General features: G+C 43.0%; 1 protein-coding gene across 1 annotated transcript; it reads right to left on the reverse strand.

Annotated features, from left to right (window-relative positions):
* Positions 1-10,369: 10,369 nt before the first annotated feature.
* LOC134463401 (complement C1q-like protein 2) lies at positions 10,370-13,566 on the reverse strand. Its single transcript, XM_063216603.1, has 2 exons — positions 13,500-13,566; positions 10,370-11,310 (listed from the first exon to the last, which is right to left on the reverse strand). Exon 2 carries the CDS (start codon positions 11,297-11,299, stop codon positions 10,475-10,477), a length of 825 nt encoding a protein of 274 aa, XP_063072673.1. The 5' UTR covers positions 11,300-11,310; positions 13,500-13,566; the 3' UTR covers positions 10,370-10,474.
* Positions 13,567-18,588: the final 5,022 nt, after the last annotated feature.

The following is an 18,588-nucleotide window of genomic DNA, read 5'->3' on the forward strand; positions in this document are numbered from 1 at the left end:
ATCAAACAAAGTCCAGACCATGAATACGAAATGGAAATGGTAGTATTATGGGATGGTCAGGACCAGGCTAGGTCCACCAGGCATTGAGAGAGACAAGGACACCCTTGACAAAAGTTTGGTTATCATGAGCTATCTTGACCTTGACAGCCAAAATGCTTTATTAATATATCAAGTTAAGTCAAGTCAAGTCAGCTTTTATTGTCAGTTTCTTCATATGCACAGGTCATACAAGGAAATTGAAATTATGTTCTCAGGTGTTGTTCTTATGTACTCAGGTTGTTCTTATGTACTCAGGTTCCACTGTATGGTTAGAAAATGCAATTACACCCTTTATCCACTAGATGAAGCCAGAGCACATGTGATTGACCTTCGGGCCTGTGGCAAGTTTACAAGAGCACTTTCCATAATCCTGAATCCTCAAATTGAGCATAAAATCTTTAGCCTTCTGAAAAGCACAACAGAGGCATTGAGGAGACCATGGACAAGATCCAGAGACTAAATGCTTTCATGTCTCAATGGCCTTCAGCACACACACACACACACACACACACACACACACACACACACACACACACACACACACACACACACACACACACACACACACACACACACACACAAGCGCGAAAGACAGGAGAAGAGAGCAGTGAGGGAGAGCAATATTTCATCTGAAAGCAATTATGTTGCCGGTTACAGAAAGATCCCAAACAGTGACATCACACACATTCTCTCTCTCTCTCTCTCTCTCTCTCTCTCTCTCTCTCTCTCTCTCTCTCTCTCTCACAGACCCACACACACACACACACAGATGACCTCTGCGTAATAAACATGAGTCAGAGAAACTAAAACTGTGCTGGCACATGGGAGCTACAGGAGGCACATACTGTGTTTAACAATGATGGGTTGTTTAGCGCAGCACTATGGCTCTGTAATGTCATAGCAATGTTGTTATGATGTAGTTAAGCATTTTCAGCAAGTGAATAGGGTCGCCGGCGACCCCTGCTGCAGTAAGAGGCTACGACATCTGACACTTGGCATTTGACACAGGGAAACAGATAGAGGAAATGTGTGTGTGGGGAGGTGGGGAAGGTTTGAGGTGATGGTGCGGGATTCTCCATAATGAGAGAGACAGTGGGAGGGATAATTGTGCTGTATTGACTGTTGATGGTGTGTATGCGTGTGCGTGTGTGTGTGGACTATTTCACTGTATTGACAGTTGATGGTGTCCTGTAAACCAGGGCCGGTTTTAAGCATAGGCCGGCTAGGCGGTCGCCTAGAGCGCAATGTGAAGAAGAAGCGCCGAAATGGCGCTCTCCGATGCGTAATTTTGCGATATGGAGGTTTTTTTTATGAAGTCGCAATCAACAAAGCGTGGCGAAAGCGCTCCTCACGGCAAAACGCCCCTCAGCCAATAGTAATATCGCTTTCAACTGTCTCTGGGAAGTCTGTGAACCAATAAACAGACAGTCCTGAGAAAGGGGGCGGGACGAGTGACAGCGTGCGATATTGAATTTTCGAGACTCACTGGAGAGACAGAGAGGGCAAGCGCCAACAGTGTTGCTCTGCTGGGTGGAGAATTGTTATGTTCTCATTAAACCAGTCATTGCATGATGCAGGAGTTGCAGAGGGTGTTTTGGAACTACATGATTTAATCAGCAACCGTTTGTGATAATGGAAAGCCTAATAGTTATGAGGCTACTGTTTGGAATTAGAGGGAAAAAGAGCTTTGCTTTTGATCTGAGAAATCGCTAGTTAGCATGCTAACATTAGCCAAGTATGCCAAGCAATGAAATCCAGTAAAGTAGCTGTTAGTAGCCTACTCACTAACACCCACCTGACATCATAATACTTGCTTAGGTTGACAAGCAATGTAAAGTAAGGCTGGTGCCATGTTTCAAACAATTTTAGCTGCCATATCTCCTTCCATCCACTTGAATGAATTACCTGCTTGTTGTAAGCTTAAAAAAACATTGTTTCCAGACCAGAATGTTTTCATGCTGAGTGATGTAGTATTGCAGACAAGTGAGGCTATTTACTATATTTTGTATATTATGAAATTCAAAAGCGTGACAGCTCTTCTCCCTTTCTCTCACCCTGTCCCTCCAGTTCAAACACATAGATAGCCCCCTTCTCATTCTCCTACTCACAAATGCACCACTATTTCCAGTCCAGAAATGAAATTGGTTTGGAATCATAGACAGCACAAATGTGTATCTTATTAAAATTGTTATGCTGCCATGCTTTGTGATGTTGTAGGTAGTGTAGATAGGCTATCAATGCAGACCTCCTTGGTAGGCCTATTGTCTACACATGCATTTTACATGCAAATGTACTGTAGGCCTATCACTCTCCTGGCATTTCAATTCCATTTTACAATTCAAACACATTGATAACCTCCCTCTCATCTGGGGTTGGGGGCACCGCCACCATTACATCCAAGACACCACACAGTGAAGGTACTTTCATGCGACTCAATCTGATGTGTTGGTCGGCTGTCCAAAAGAACCAGAAATCCATTTGATGCAAAACAGTTATTGTTCTTGATGCTATTTAGTTAAGCTTACTACCGGTATTACTCTTGTGTTCTGTAAGGTATAAAAAAGAGGGTTTTTTTTTTCTTTCAAAAGGTTGGGGGGGGCGCCAGAACTCAAACTCGCCTAGGGCACCAAATAAGCCAGAACCGGCCCTGCTGTAAACTGTCCCGTTACACCTTACACCAGAGGCGATTCCTCATTGAGTACAAGGGAGGCGCCACCTCCTGTCCAAAATCACGGAGAATAGTATGTAAACTAATGCTTTACACGACTTAATAACATTGCTATTTCAGACCCAGCTCCATAGAAAATGCATGTGCTCAACTTAGAGATGAAACCAATCTGTAATAAGATCCCGAGGCTCGCACAAGTTTTTTTCCCGTTTATGACAAGGCAAGCGAGTCGAGTCTCAATGGACTTCAATGGCATGTGGGATTGTACGCTTTTTCAATGGCAAAATGCTAAACGGTCATTGGCTATTGCCGTGAATTTTTTTTGATTTTGAGACTGAGCCTCACTGGGAGTGAATGGAGAAGAGAGAGGGGGAGGGAGGGACCGGAGACTGAGGCTCCGACTTGTGATTGGGTGAACCCTGTGTCAGTAGGCTACAGTAGTTGAAATGCGGATATGTTATTAATTTGACTGAGAAGTTTCGTCGTGGTAACCAGTGACTAAGCTATTCATTGCGGTGTACTCCAGTTTTGTGTACATATTCTTATAAACCTAGTGTTGCGAATAAAGTTTTAATAGTGGCACGACCTTATCCTTTTTAATCTCCCAATTCAAAAGTTGGTCGCCTACTTTTCGTTAGGGCTAGCTTGCAAGAAAGTAAGAGAGCTATGCAAAATGCCAAGCATTGTGGATTAAATTGCTGTCGTCCTTATGAGGAGAAAATGAATATCAAGGAGCAGAGCAGAGCACTGCCTAATATTGACTTGGTGAAAAAGGTAGGGAAGAACAACAGTTTCTTTTGAGCTTTCGTGGTGTCTGATCAACTGGTTAACTGCCAAGTCCCGTTTCCTACTGTGTTGGCAATGTCTGGTAAATAATTAAAGATTTTGCGACCTCTAGTGGTAAGTTAAGCCGTGCACCCAGTAATGAACAAAGACAACGAAGGCAAACTCAATCACATCATTATGTGGCGGAGGTAGGCCTAATGATAATAATAATAATTTAAAAAAAAAACATTTCCCTATGAATAGGCTACAAGGGGGATAATGATTAATGATTAACAAATTTGTTTCAACAAGAGTCCTTTAGTGTGTGAGGCCATATGTGGCTCAGGACCAATATAAGATGTGTGTCAAAATTGACCCCCCCCCCCCTTTTTTTTTGCGTTCTGGACATATTGTAATTGAACAGCCTCCCCTGTTTGACAGACTACCAGCCGCCACTGCCTTACACCCAGTTGCTGGTACTCTATCCCTGGACACTTTCCTGGGACAAAGACACTGGACACAAGGACACTAAGCTGCTGTCCCGGCACCGCTGGACTGGCCACAGGGCATACCGGGCAAATGCCCGGTGGCCTGACGTGTATATATTATTTTTTTATTCAGGCCAAGTCCATTTCCAACGTAGCAGGCCTAGTTACTGATCTTGCAGGCCACTATCTGCAACTTACACACTGTGGTAGTCTAAAGAAGGAACTCTATTACATCAATCTCAAAGTTATTAGGTGAATCCTCCTTACATGTACCGTTAACTAGTGAGAGGCAGTTTTATTGAGGTGGGTACATGTATGTACATGAACTGTACCATGATAAGTCATTTTTCAAAAATTACAATTCCTACAACACAGTTAAAATATAATACAGAAAGCCATTTAAGTAAAAACAAAATGATCTGGTTTTACTTGGTGTGTTTTTTTTACATGTTTATGAAGAATTTGCTAACAAAAATGGTGTGGTGCATGATGGTAAATATAAAGACGCGCCCCTTTTACTTCCTATTTTCTGCCGTTCATTTCCACAGTGTGGAATGAATTAATGAGTTTGGGCATGCTGGCGAAATACATGGCAATCTACTGACTATGTCTGTTAACAAAGTGGATTATTGGAAGATTGTTTGTGGTCAACTCAGCTTAAAGGTAAGACACTGATTTAAACTGATGGATGACTGAAATAACATTCATGTAAATGGGTATTCGCTTGGAGACAGTTGTTCTGCTGTTGATTGAGAAGTGCTTCTACTTCTACGTGACGTCGCGTTTATACAGTAAACTGCAGAAAGAAACTGTAGCAGACCTTTCTAACGGTGCCAAATATGTCATAATACAGATAAAAGCAGGATAGAAAACGTGCATGACACAAAAACAGTGAAGTTGATATTTATTTTTTTACCGCGTTTCATACGTTAACTGCTTTGGGCGGAGACAATTTATTTGAAGCTACGCTGCATCTGGAGAGGTGTCTGGCCAGTGCATAGGAACTGAGATGGGAGAAGGATGTATGATGGAAAGGGGGATGCATGAAGAAGTTCGACCTGAAGTATTAGGCAAAAGCCTACATGTAATTCCACAGATGCCTGTGATAATTTAAGAAGGCTAACATAGCAATATTAATAGTATTTGTAGCCTATAGCATATTATCATAGCCTATAGGCCCTTACTGTGATTCAATGTAGGGCCTACTAGAGAGAAAAGAAAGAGAAGAAAGTAGAATGTATTATAATGAGAAGGTGACTATGACCAAAGGCTTTGTACTTGATAGCCTACTGTTCTAATTTGGACAGGAAGCTGTTTCCAGAATTAAGCAACATTATGACTAATGCCATTTCACCCGATTTTACCCTTGACACAACCAGTAGAGGAGACTCTGAAGACCTCAGACATTTATTCAGATGATACTGATCTAGCATAGGCCGCCTATCTACAATACATTTAGGGCCTAAGCCATAGTGACTTAAAGACATATATGTTGCCAGAGTGATAAACTCAATTCTAAATCTCACTGTAGTGTATTGACCTAAGCACTGGAGTGATGTGATCTATTTTCTTTGTTTTGGATAGAATTCTAGCTGTAGCATTTGGGATAATTATTAATAACAACAACAACTAGAATGGGCACTCGGTAGAGCGCAAACCTTCGCCTACGCCACTTATTTTGTTCTGGCCATCTTCAGAGTGTGGGGCATAACATTCTCCAAATTTTGGTGTTAGTTTCATTGAAATCGGACCGGAATAGCGTAATATAACATTTTTGGCCCAGTCTTGACCTCTTATTCAATTCAGCATGCACACGTTGTTCTGGCATATAGTGCTTGGCAAAGAAAAACGTTTTTGACCTTTTCATGACCTTGACCTTGACCTTTGACCCAATCACTCCCAAAAAGTACTCGATTGTTCCTTGGGTCATGACCAATCATCCCAGTGAATTTCATAAAAGTCGGCTCAATTTACGTTTTTGACCTTTTCGTGACCTTGACCTTAGACCCAATCACTCCCAAAAAGTAATGGATTGTTCCTTGGGTCACGACGAATCATCCCACTAAATTTCATAACAATCGGCTCAATTTACGTTTTTGACCTTTTCGTGACCTTGACCTTGGACCCAATCACTCCCAAAAAGTAATGGATTGTTCCTTGGGTCATGACCTTTCATCCCACTAAATTTCATAAAAATCGGCTCAGTTCTGTCTGAGTTATACGAAGTACATTGTTATATCGACGCACCAACTGAAAAAAATAATCTACATCATATTTTGTCGTTGACGCACCTGAATGCAATAGTTAATCAGATCGACATATAAGATTTCCCATGAAAAAAACCCCATCTCTCACATGACAGAAAGACAGAACTGCATGGCAGAATGACCACGGCCTCCTCACTTAATGCAGTAGGAGAAGGCCAGCGTTTGGTCAGGGAAGCCCAATTCATAGGCCTACCGTATACCGTTCATATGCGCCGATAAGAAGGAAAGCACCCATGGCTATGCCAGACATTGTTTGATAGTTTTACAAATCTTGGTTGGCACACATGCTTTGGACATAACTTTCTAGTGGCATATGGGCTACGCTCGATGCATTGATCAGCCATGTACCTAGAGCAAAAATACAGGAGAAAACGTGAGATCTGTTGGTTAACCTCAGCTGGCGAGGACTCTGTGTGTATGCGTGCATGCCGTTCCCTCGCAGAACCCGACAGTTGGTTACATATCATTTTGAGCGAGAAAACAGCAAAGAGAGGGTGATATTTCATTCATATAGGGCTCCCATTTAAAAAAAATGCCAGGGTGGGATTATGGACTGTCGTGCAAACGGGCAGTCAAAAGCCAAGTAGAATTCACCAAGTAGAATACACTTCTTGCTGCCACCCACTGTCAGTGCAGGAGGGTGGGCGATATGGCAAAAATGTTGTATCACGATTTTTTAACATGAAATCTCGATATCGATTTTTTATCACGATCTTCCATCCAAAAAATAAAAACAACAAAAAACAACTTTCATATACTTGCAATTTGTAATTTGCAGTCAATAAAATGTTAAGACACTGATGATACTCTCATAAAGTGTACAATTGGAATACAATAATGTAAAGAATAAAGTGAAGACAACAACACAAGTGAGAAAACGTCACTCTGATACTGATAATAAACATTCTCACTGCAAGACGATCTATACGATTTCTCCACTGTGGCAGATTCGAGACGATCTTTTACTCAATATCGCGATTCACGATTTAATATCGTCATATCGCCCACCCCTAGCAGGAGCCCTTGAAATAGTTTCTAGACTATTTCAACCCCTTCTACGTATATCTTTTTTCCCTTTCATTTAATGTTGTCTTTGTGTAAAATGATGTTTGTGGAAGCTAGCTCATGGCGAGTCTCCGTTGAAAAAATCCCAAATAAAAAGTGCATCCCAGGTCCGAATGGCTATGAGAATAGGCTACTGTAACCAAAAGCAAAGGCAGACCATTTTGGTGAAGTGGCATATCGCAACAGCACATGTCGGATTAGCTACATAATAAGTAATTAAGTCGCCAACAATGTTTGGCTATGCTAACGTTGCGGGGAGGATATAGCAGATAGGGAAAGGATAACTAAAGCCATGCTCTTCCTGACCTTTCGGTGCAGAAGGCCACATCAGACAGTCTCGTTTCACGTTGTGGGGAAAGCATCATTTTCCTGCACTGCATTTGCTGCAACTATAGGTATATCAGTGAAAGTTAGCGATCAAACTATGAACAACCTCACACATTTCACCAAGGCAGTGATTAGGATTAACGTGTAGCAAAACTAAGAACTAAGATGGAGTAAAAAAACAAAAAAAACACATGATTCGCCAATGCTTCGAACAAGTAGTCGTCAGAAAAATCATTGCTTTCCCCCAGCCCTACTAAATACATTTCAATATAATCTGCTGGAATTAATTAGTCAACATGTGGTGGTAAGCAAGGCTCTGAATTAACTTTTCCTGCACCAACCAAAATGGCTAGTATACAGTATGATAATTCAAATACACACTCAGTAACGGGTCAAAGTGGCTAGTAAGTTGGTCTTTTCTACCAGCCAAAGTCAAATTTCACCAGCATTTGGGGTGTTGGCTGGTGTTAATTTAGAGCTGTAGTGGTAAATTCATGACAAAGGAAACATTTTTGAATGGCAGCATTCTGGAAATGTATGGGAAAAATATGCAGAGCTTTTACACCCGTGTGAGATAAATTGTGTTTGTAGAAATACATATTGTATCTGTAGGTTTTGTAAATCTGTAAAATTATTTTGTAATTATGTGGATGAAGAGATATCAAGTCAAGTCAAGTCAAGTCAAGTTTATTGTCAATTTCTTTACATGCACTGGTCATACAAAGAATTTGATATTGCGTTTCTTGCTCTCCCATGCAGACATAGACTAATCTAGGTAAGGACACAGACAGTATAGACATAGACAGTACTCATACATGGACATAGACAGTATGGACGTAGACATTGCTCATACAGACATTTAAAGTGCAAGACTGGACAACAGAAGACTTGTAGAGAACATACATTAAGAGGAGGTATTTTGTTGTGCTTTTTCTAAAAGTCCTTTATAGCGTTCTGACATAGTAATAGTAGCATTTGAAGAAAAACAATAATTAAAAAGGTTTATTTAAATACACCAGCAGCAGTATGTGTGTGTGTGTGTGTTTGTATGTGTTTTGTGTGCGTGTGTGTGTGTGTGTGTTTTAGTGCAGGTAGAAAGTGTGGTGTGCGTCTGTGTGTGTGTCTGTGTACCTGTGTATGTGTGTGTGTGTGTGTGTGTGTATGTGTGTGAGTATGAGTTGTATGTCAGTGTGTGTATGTTTGGGTTTAGTGCAGAAAGTGCAGTGTGCTTGTGTGTATGTGTGTGTGTGTGTGTGTGTGTGTGTGTGTGTATGTATGTGTGTGTGTGCATGTGTATGTTTTGAGTTAGTGCAGGTTGAAAGTTCAGTCACAGATGTAGTAGTGCAGGTGGAATGTTCAGTCGCAGATATGGTGGTGGGGGATGAGGGGGGGGGGGGCGTTGTCAGTGGCCTGGCTGGCTAGAGGCTGACAGTGAAGGGAGAGTGGGTTGAGTGTTCAGTATCTTGATTGCTTGATGCATCGTGTTGCTTGCAAGCCTGGTGGTACGGGAACGGAGGCGCCTGTACCTCTTTCCAGAGGGCAGGAGGCTGAACAGTTTGTGTGCAGGGTGGCTTGTGTCTTTGATGATCATCAGTGCTTTCCGGGTGAGGCGTGCGGTGTAAATGTCCTGCAGGGAGGGGAGTGGTACTCCAATGATCTTCTTCGCTGTGTTCACAACACGCTGGAGTGTCTTCCTGTTTTTCTCCGTGCAGCTTCCTCCCCACACTGTGATGCAGCTGGACACGACGCTCTCTATGGTTCCTCTGTAGAATGTTGTCATGATGGAGGGTGTAGCACTTGCCTTCTTTAGTTTGCGCAAGAAGTAGAGACGCTGATGGGCCTTCTTCGCCAGTGATGTAGTGTTGGTGGTCCAAGAGAGGTCGTCGCTGATGTGCACTCCAAGGAACTTGGTGCTGCTCACTCTCTCCACAGCATCACCGTCGATGGTCAGTGGTGGCAGTTGTTTTTGGACCCTCTGAAAGTTGACGACAATCTCCTTGGTCTTGTTGACATTCAGCAGGAGGTTGTTGTCTTTGCGCCATCTGGCCAGCAGGTCTACTTCTTCTCTGTAGTGGGTCTCATCGCCCTTAGTGATGAGGCCCACCAGTGTTGTATCATTCGCAAACTTCACTAGATGGTTAGTGCTGTGGGTCGTTGTGCAGTCATGTGTCAGCAGCGTGAACAGCAGGGGGCTGAGAACACAACCTTGCGGAGCCCCCGTGCTCAGGGTCAGGGTGCTTGAGGTGTTATTCCCTACCCGTACTGCTTGTGGTCTCTGCATCAGGAAGTCCAGCAGCCAGTTGCAGAGGGAGGTGCTGAAACCTAGTTTGTCCAGTTTTCTGATGAGTTGTTGTGGTATTATGGTATTGAATGCTGAACTGAAGTCAATGAACAGCATTCTCACATATGAGAATATAATTGTGCCACACAGTTACGAAATAATTGTACAGATTTACCAAATTAATGTAAAATGATTTCCCATCTCTCTGTTTTGAGACTATTTTGATCCCTTAGAAATAAGCTACTCAAGAAATGACATACTGCCCCTTTTGTTTATTTTATCCGTTAAGTCTTGAGCAATTAGATACTGTATGAGTCATGACAATGCTAAAAGCAGGGGGGGTTGTGTTTTGTGTACATTTCATTGATATGATTAATATCTTATAATTCATGTCATATAATATAATTGTGAGTGTAATGATAACCCGACAGATGTGCAGTTAAAGAGAAATTTATTTGATCATGACAAGAATTAACATTCATCCCTTTTCAAACAAATTATAATGATTGTACATTGATCTCTCAATCAAATAATCTCCTAAAGATGGTGAGTGGTCATGGGAATCTTCTGGTGTTCAGAGAGGGAAGAGCAGGAAGCCACTGAAGGTGCTGCGGTTAAAAGTATCATCATAGAGCCTGTAGCCTGCTGGTAGCACCATGTTTACGGCTTCTCCCTTCTCCAGCTGCAGAGTCAGGCCACTGGACAGAATGGAGGGCTTGCCATCAGCGTCATACTCATACAGATCCATGAGAGATCCAGATCCATTCCGTCCATTCTTATACATCCTGATAGCCATGCCACGGTTGTCTAGATAATCCATAACAGTGAACCTGAAGTAGTAGACCCCACTGATTGGAGCTGTGAAGAAGCCAGTAGTGCTGCTGTAGGCCTGCCCAACATTTGTGATGACTCTACTAAAGACCAAGTTCAGGACATTACTCCCAGCCACTGTGTTTCCTGACTTACCCAGACCTGCTGAAAAGGCCACCTTGGGTGCTGCTTTTATCTCTTTCTCCAGATTCTCCACTTCAGTCTCAGTAGCTGCCAGTCTGGTCTTCACTGCTGTCAGCTCTGTCTCTTGTGCTGCATTTTCCTTCTTCAGATTGTCTACCTCTGTTTTCATTTCTGCTTTGGTGTCCTGTAGCGCCCTCTCCAGAGTCTGAACCTTAGTCTCACTGACTGCCAGCCTGACTGCCACTGCTACATTCTCTGCCTCCAATACCTTAACGTTATCTTGGGTGTATCTTAGTATTACTCTCTGCTCCACCACCATGTCTCTGAGTTCCTTCAACTCAGCAGAGACATCCAGCTGGGCAGAGACTTCTGTGCTCCGGGTGCTCCGAGTCTGAGCTCCACAGATGGAGAACAGCAGCATCAGCAGTGAGATGGCAGCCCTCATCGTCCAAGTCACTGCGAAATAAAGCATTCATCAGATTCTGAGTGGCTTACACTGTGGAAAGAATCATTACTGACCTGCTGACTAAAATGTAAAAATATTGAGTGGAGGCATACCTAAACATGTGCATTTTAGCTTCTTTAGATACAGTAGGTACAGACATGACCCAGTAACATACAGTATGTTTGGTGATTCTAAATAGATTTATTTTTCTCTTCTCACTCTCCCTACCCTTCAGACTCAACCTTATAACTACTTGACTCTCAAAATGAGAGATAACTAAAACAAATGTTTGACAAACCCTGTTATGTATATTTTAAGACTGCTAAGGGACTGTTCGTAATTTACCGGGGGGGGAGGGCTGGTGCGTAGGGGGGGGAGGGCCATGATGAAAAAAATGAGGTGGAGGGGAGGGCCATGGCAAAAAAAATCAGAGTTAGGGGGAGGGCCATGGGGAAAAAAAACGAATTTATTTTATTTTATTTTCATTTGTTTTTTTTAATAATAATAAAAAAATGCTCTGAAACACATCGCTTTGCGATGCAAGGTCCCGGGTGCATAGGCCTACTTTAGCACTGAAGCGTGTATCTGTAGTCAAAAAACTATCAGGTGCAGCTACTGTAGATTGCCCGCGCTGACTCTCTTTCACTGTAGGATTGCTAATGCTATGGAGGATCATAGAAAATGCCTGTGAGCAAATATCAAACTAGCTGAGGTGAACTATAGGCCTATGGGCTAAACAGTTTGGGAAGTTTTGACAACGAATTGGATGGGCATTTCCAGAGGAATTTTGGAGAGGTGTTGTAGTCAACTGGTGGTCACAGCCTCTGGTAAGTCATGATTTTATTTATTGGCACCGCCGTGTGCTTTACATCTGTGTTCAATGGTCGCATAGCACGGCCGAGAGAGACGTTTGTTTTGTTTAGCTTGTGGTGTCAAAGTATTAATAAAAGTGGTATTAACAGTGATATGTTGGCTTGGGCATGCATCAACATACACGGTCTTAAACCCATTGGAGGAGCTAACTTGTTGTGAAGAGAAGTCTCATCACTTTGGTGATCAAAAACGGACCAACTAAGCAAGGAATTAGGTGAATTTAAAGTGCGACGGAAGAAGGGAATGTCACCAAAATTGTGCATCGTGTCAGGTATGAAGTGACTTTTGTTTCTTGCGGTGGAGATTGGATTCGTAGTAGCACTAGGTCGCTAGGTCTTGCGCTAGGTCTTGCCTATTGCTGGTGAAGTTTATCTTAGCCTCGGAGTTGGCTATGGGGTGAATCTAGAACTATAGCACAGCCGATGGTGTGCGTGGCTTGTCTATCATAACTGTTGCCAAAATTGAATTGCCGCGGTGTGAAATGGCTGTGCTATTGTTAGATGTTTTGGACTTTTGTAGCGGTGGCGATTTGTTCCTTTTCGTATGCATCTTGAGATACACAGTCGCAATTGCAAGAAAAACTAAATAGTTTGAAAGCCCGGTCACCTCTCACAAGTGCATCGCATAGCCTAGTCATGCATTTCTACTAATTTCACACATTGTAGACTGCCCATGGAGAAGAGAGAAACTGTCATTTGCTCTTGAACACGCCCTCACCTCCACATTAGGTGCGCGTTTCCCTTCCATAAGAAGAACTTAATAATTTTGAAGTGAAATGTTAAACAAAAAAAAGGTAAAAATCTAGTCATCCTTGGTTAGGCTACATAAAACATGAAGAAGTTAGTCAGATGAGATTCGCCATTCTTCATCCTAAAATTGATTAGAATGCAGGAAATTGCATCTAAAAAAAAACATTTTTTTTGGGAGAGACCTCCCAGACCCTTCGCTGACCACAGCGAGTTCCTGCGTCCCTGCAGTTTTGGTGACAGTGGAGTTAAAAGGCATCCCATGCAGCCGCAGTGGTAGATTCTAGCGGCTTCTCATAGGTATCCACTGATATCGATAGCACAATAGACAACCGCCCTTGATGTAGGCTGCTCTTGTCATGATGCTGTTCATCTACCAATTTTACATATTACATTTTTGTACCTGTAGGGGGAGGGCCATGGGAAAACAAAATTGAAGTGGGGGGAGGGCCATGGGGAAAAAAATTGAGGTGGAGGGGGGGGCCATGATTTTTTTTTTTGACCGGACTTCCAGCGCACCAGCCCTCCCCCCCCCCGGTAAATAACGTACAGTCCCTAAGTGCAAAGAACAGTGATCTTACCTTTAACAGTAAGAATACCCTGTCTGTCACTGGTGTCTGTTGCAACAATACTGATGGTAGACGTAGGTGCAGCAGCAACAGTGTCTGGGGCATAGACTCAGTGAGCTCCCTCTTTTCATACGTCAGGAATTATGTGAGGACGTTTGGGGTGAACTTGAGGCCAAGGACGTCGCTCAGCAATAATTTTATGTGTTTTTTGCACAACATGAGTGTATTCAACTATCAGTGTTGCGGGATAGTAGAAAGTAGGTGGGGCAGGGGCCATCAAGCTCTCTCTCTCTCTCTCTCTCTCTCTCTCTCTCTCTCTCTCTCTCTCTCTGTCTATCTGTACACTGGTGATTGGGTCATCTGCTGTCATGATTCCCACTTGCTAGCAGCCTGGCCTACTTACACACACACACACACACACACACACACACACACACACACACACACACACACACACACACACACACACACACACACACACACACACACACTTTCCTGCAGTGTCAGTGTGTGGGTGGAGGACCACGTCCACTGTTCCCAGATATTATCTATTAGACATACATATATAGGCAGGGGTGCACATAACTTTTTTAGGGCGTTACTCATATGCGCACCAGCAAATATGTTTTGGTACGCACCTCATCCGCGGTTTAATAATAATAATTAAAAAAAAAGTCCACTGTCCGCACTGTCGGAGGATAAAACATGATCACCACGAATGTTAACACATGTTGTTTGAAGGCTAATGCAACTGGTGCAAGGTAGCCTAATCAAAAAATGTGTTAGTTTGGTATTCTTTAAATCTTAATTAGCCTACAAATGGTCAACATGTCATCTTCAAGTTAAGTGATTATTGTCTGAATTTCATCTGTTTTTTTCCGATTTTGCCGTCATGCCTGGTAACTGACGCACAGACGGGGAATAAACTTGTATGCGGTGTCCGTTTGGGATATGGTGGGAGGAAGCTGACGAAATTAAGAAGTGGAGCTGGCCGGGAATTGCGTGCATTTAAGAAGCCACGCGCATGCATGCATGCTTTCAGTTTTTAACTTCTATGCGTCGGAGTTGCCAATGAGAATGACGGGGGTGCGCGTCCATTTTCCGGAGTTAACAGAAACAGACGGCACAATTCCATAATGATGGAGGGAGGAGAGAGCCTCAGGAGCTCAACTCGGTCGCGCTCGCGCCGACTGTCGTTAGATTTAGTTGATATGCGAGTGACATGTCTATTTTTAGGCATTCATGTGAAAACGGGACACATCGCGTCCCTTACCTGTTCAACACGGAACGCATGATTCCACTGCCACATACGGAACGATTCCGCATTTCAAGGGACTGGCACTACATTTCTGTCCGCTCATCATTAGCCTCAAGCCACGGCACTTGGAGCCACTTCTCGGAAAGTTTTTTTTTTCAATCTCACTCAATTTTCTTTGTTGTTGGCGAAACTCCAAAGAAACTGATTAGGCTACTGTTGTCTGTTTCTTTTTGGACATGTTTGACCATTCACCAACATCAACAGTCTCTTTCTCTTTCTCTTATCTTTCAGGAGGGATAGTCAGTACGCAAGTGCGCTGTAGTGACCAAGGTGGCAGTACGCATTGCTAATTTTTGGTGCGCATGCGCACCTGCGTACCAGTTATGTGCACCCTGTATATAGACACAACTGTGTGAGGCATGCACAATTCTGGAGAGGACAAATATCAATCTGTATACAATATCTATCTATCTATCTATCTATCTATCTATCTATCTATCTATCTATCTATCTATCTATCTATCTATCTATCTATCTATCTATCTTACATTGCATGTGTTGGGTGGGGTGCCCTATCAGATAACTTTGTCCTGAGCCCAGCCAAAGCTATCAGCGGCCCTGAAACCCCATATAAAGCCTATACGCAGTTTTAAGAGATATCTATTTGATCATGACCATATAATGCTTAGTTATTTAACATTTCGCAAACAGATGATCAACAACATGAGTGGTGAGTGATCGTGGTGATCTTTTGGCAATCATGAGTATTTCTGGATATGTATTTCCCTCTCTTTCCTATGTTACTCAGTGCATACATATAGCATATACTATACAGTCCCACCAGGAAATCGCGGGCATTTTCTCAAAAAATCGCGGTCGGAATTGCCAGATGGTGCACGAGGATTTCCAGAAAATCGCGATAAAAGTTGCGGAGCTTCTTACTGTGTTGTTGCGATTTTGTTGCGGCATGAAGTGAAAGGTGCGATTTTTGTTGCGATTTTTAATGTGTTTCCCCACGCTTGAAAGTAAAGGACACTGCCACATTCCAGTCCTCTGGTGTTTTTATATTATTTCCATTTTTATATTATAATTTTGGTCCTTAAGCAAAGCAGGGAAGCGGCCAGTGCGAGATTTTAGCCAGAATGTCGTCGTGAAAAGTTCCATCTCTTTCATGCTGCCATTACAACACCCTTCATTACAATGCTGTTTATGGCCGTTTGACTCTGTTTTAAATGTCATCTCCGTTTCAAATTGTAAGCATACAAACTTCGTATCATATCGATATCCATTCCTTACTTAAACAGTGGATACATAATTAACTATAAGTAGGCGGGCGGAATTGGGCATGTCCACCCAGTTGAAGAGGGTGCGTGACATGAACTCTTGTGACTGAAATCCTGGTTAATGTGAGTCGTCTACACATAGCCTGCCTGTGTCGGCGTTTAATTTTCAAGCTTGTCAAAAGCAACACAAATAAAAGCAGAGGGAGGGGTCGCTTTCGAAAGAAGGCATAGGCCTAGGTTTTTTTTTTGTTCTCCCGCGCCGTCAGCCGGCTTTAAATTAACGGCTGATGATCATCATTCAATGTAACGAGGATGGAGTTCACATATTTCCTGTTGTGAAGGGTGCTTGCTGAATAATGCTCAGAAATTATATTAATTTTGCTGCTCTTGTGAATATAAAAGACGACGAGATTGTTATCTATAAAACACCACGTCGCCTGCAGAACGGAGGTCTCAGCTGTCAATCAATACAGTCAATCGCGCAAGGAAGAGAGAAGGAGAGGGAGAGACAGAAAGTAGTTTTCCAACTTACTCCCACAGCTTTCCAACGTGTCTGTTCTGGTTTTATTCATGTTCAGTCAAATATTCTCTATTCTCGCATTTAAACCGTCTCTGGTTCAGTGTTCCTTGACCGTTTGACCGCGCCAGGTTAAACGAAAGTGATTTGACGACACGGTCACCACGGTCACCACGGTCACCACGGTCACCACGGTCACCACGGTCACCACGGTCACCACGGTCACCACGGTCACCACGGTCACCAGTGCTCGTATCCAGCCATAGCCCAATTTGCGCGAAAGAGATTACTATATCGGCCAGGCACGCACGCAGCATTCACAATGAAGGATGGAAATTACTCCTTTGTTGTGGACATTTGCGCATCTCAATTCGGAGGGAAAATGTTGCCTTCTGTATGCGCACAAGTCAAACACCAAACTGGTTCAGCAGGTGGACCGCTTTAGAAAAAAAACACATCTTGTTGTAGGAGCCCTATACTTGGCGTAATGTAGATGACTGTCATGAAGTGTTAATTATATATTTATGTAGGCCTAGCACATTTTAAAAATGTAGGCCTATTGGTTATGCCAGACTAGTCATACATTTTCCCTCCTGTGACCATGCGAGCAGACGCGCAATGAGAACATGGCGTTTCCGTATTTCTTAGTTTGTTCCCACTCACCGACAACTTTTTGAAAGGAAGTTTGTCGACGTCAGTGAAGTCAGCGCAACATGGATTGGTTCAAAGTGTTCAAAGTTGCGGGAAATCGCGGTGATTGGTTAAAGTTGCGCTCTCGCGCAGAATTCGCAGGAATTCATTGAAGTTGCGAAAAACGACGCGATCGCAACATCACGATTTCCTGGAGGGACTGACTATAGCCTTCTGTACATGTATGTCTGCAAAGATAGCAAGCTCACGTGTCACTGTTAACAGTAATATTGGTGGATGTGACAGATAGATACGCAGTATATGAGAAAATTGTGTCTGTGAATTAGACTGATCAACCTCTTATAAAAAGTCATTAATACCGGAAGGACGTTTGGGGTAGAGAACTGCATTAGGCGGATTTTCTCCTTCCCCTCCCGCCCGCTCTCACTGAATTTAAGACCATTACCGCGCGCCGTGCCCGCCCGATCCCGCAATGTGTGTCCACTCCCAGCCCTGCATGCAGGTCTCTTGATGGGTCGGAGCGCTTCGCGCCTGTTTTGTTTACATTCTTTTTTATAGACGAAATGACTGCAACTTATTCTATTCTTCTCCAAATGTAGCCTAATTAAATGACTGCTTGAATGACGTGCTACCCATCCTTCCAATGCATGATAACTTAACACACAATCAAATGCAATTTCGTTTTATTAACATAAACCAACAAATCAAACCAAAAACAAAACTTGCAGTCACATGGCAGAAGACCAAAAAAAATCGTCAGATGTCGCAGGTACTCTGCTTGAAAAAAAGACCCAAAAAAAAGATGACAAATAATAAACAAAACAAAAAAATATAGGCCTAGGCCTATATGTAAGACATTCAGGCTGGCACCATAGCGACTCTATGCAGCATAACGAGGCCCAGTGACTGCAACAGCAAAAAAAAAGCATAGGGCCCAATCTAACATTCAATTAAACCACAATCACTTTCCAATGTTGCTATGAAGGAAGAGAAGGTTGCTAACGGATTGGGGCGCCAATCTTGTGCGTCTCTCCTCCAAGATTCGACGACAGACACTAAAGGCCCGCTCTGAAGGGGCACTGGATGCGGGAATGCTGAAGATGAATCGCGCCAGCTTTGACAGTGCGGTATAGCGCTCTTTATTGAAGTCCCACCATTGAAGCACGTTGTCTGGGTCTGGGTTATCAGAAAGCCGAGAGCTGAGATATTCAGTAATTTCGTCATCGGCAGTTCTCGGCGCTGAAGTTACGTCCGTGTCTTCTTCCCAGTCTGCGAAGTGGCTTGTGGATTTCTTTTTCGGTGGCGGCTCATCCACAGCTGTGTCCGTGTTCATGACCAGGTCAAACGTCAGTCTCTGGATCATTTCCTTTGCACCTGTTGAGATAATTGGAA

This window comes from Engraulis encrasicolus, chromosome 14 (genome assembly GCF_034702125.1).
Source record: "Engraulis encrasicolus isolate BLACKSEA-1 chromosome 14, IST_EnEncr_1.0, whole genome shotgun sequence".
Lineage (NCBI taxonomy): Eukaryota > Metazoa > Chordata > Actinopteri > Clupeiformes > Engraulidae > Engraulis > Engraulis encrasicolus.

What these genes read in the sequence shown, in the direction of transcription:
- LOC134463401 (XM_063216603.1), bottom strand. Translation starts at nt 11,299, where the DNA reads ATGAGGGCTGCCATCTCACTGCTGATGCTGCTGTTCTCCATCTGTGGA.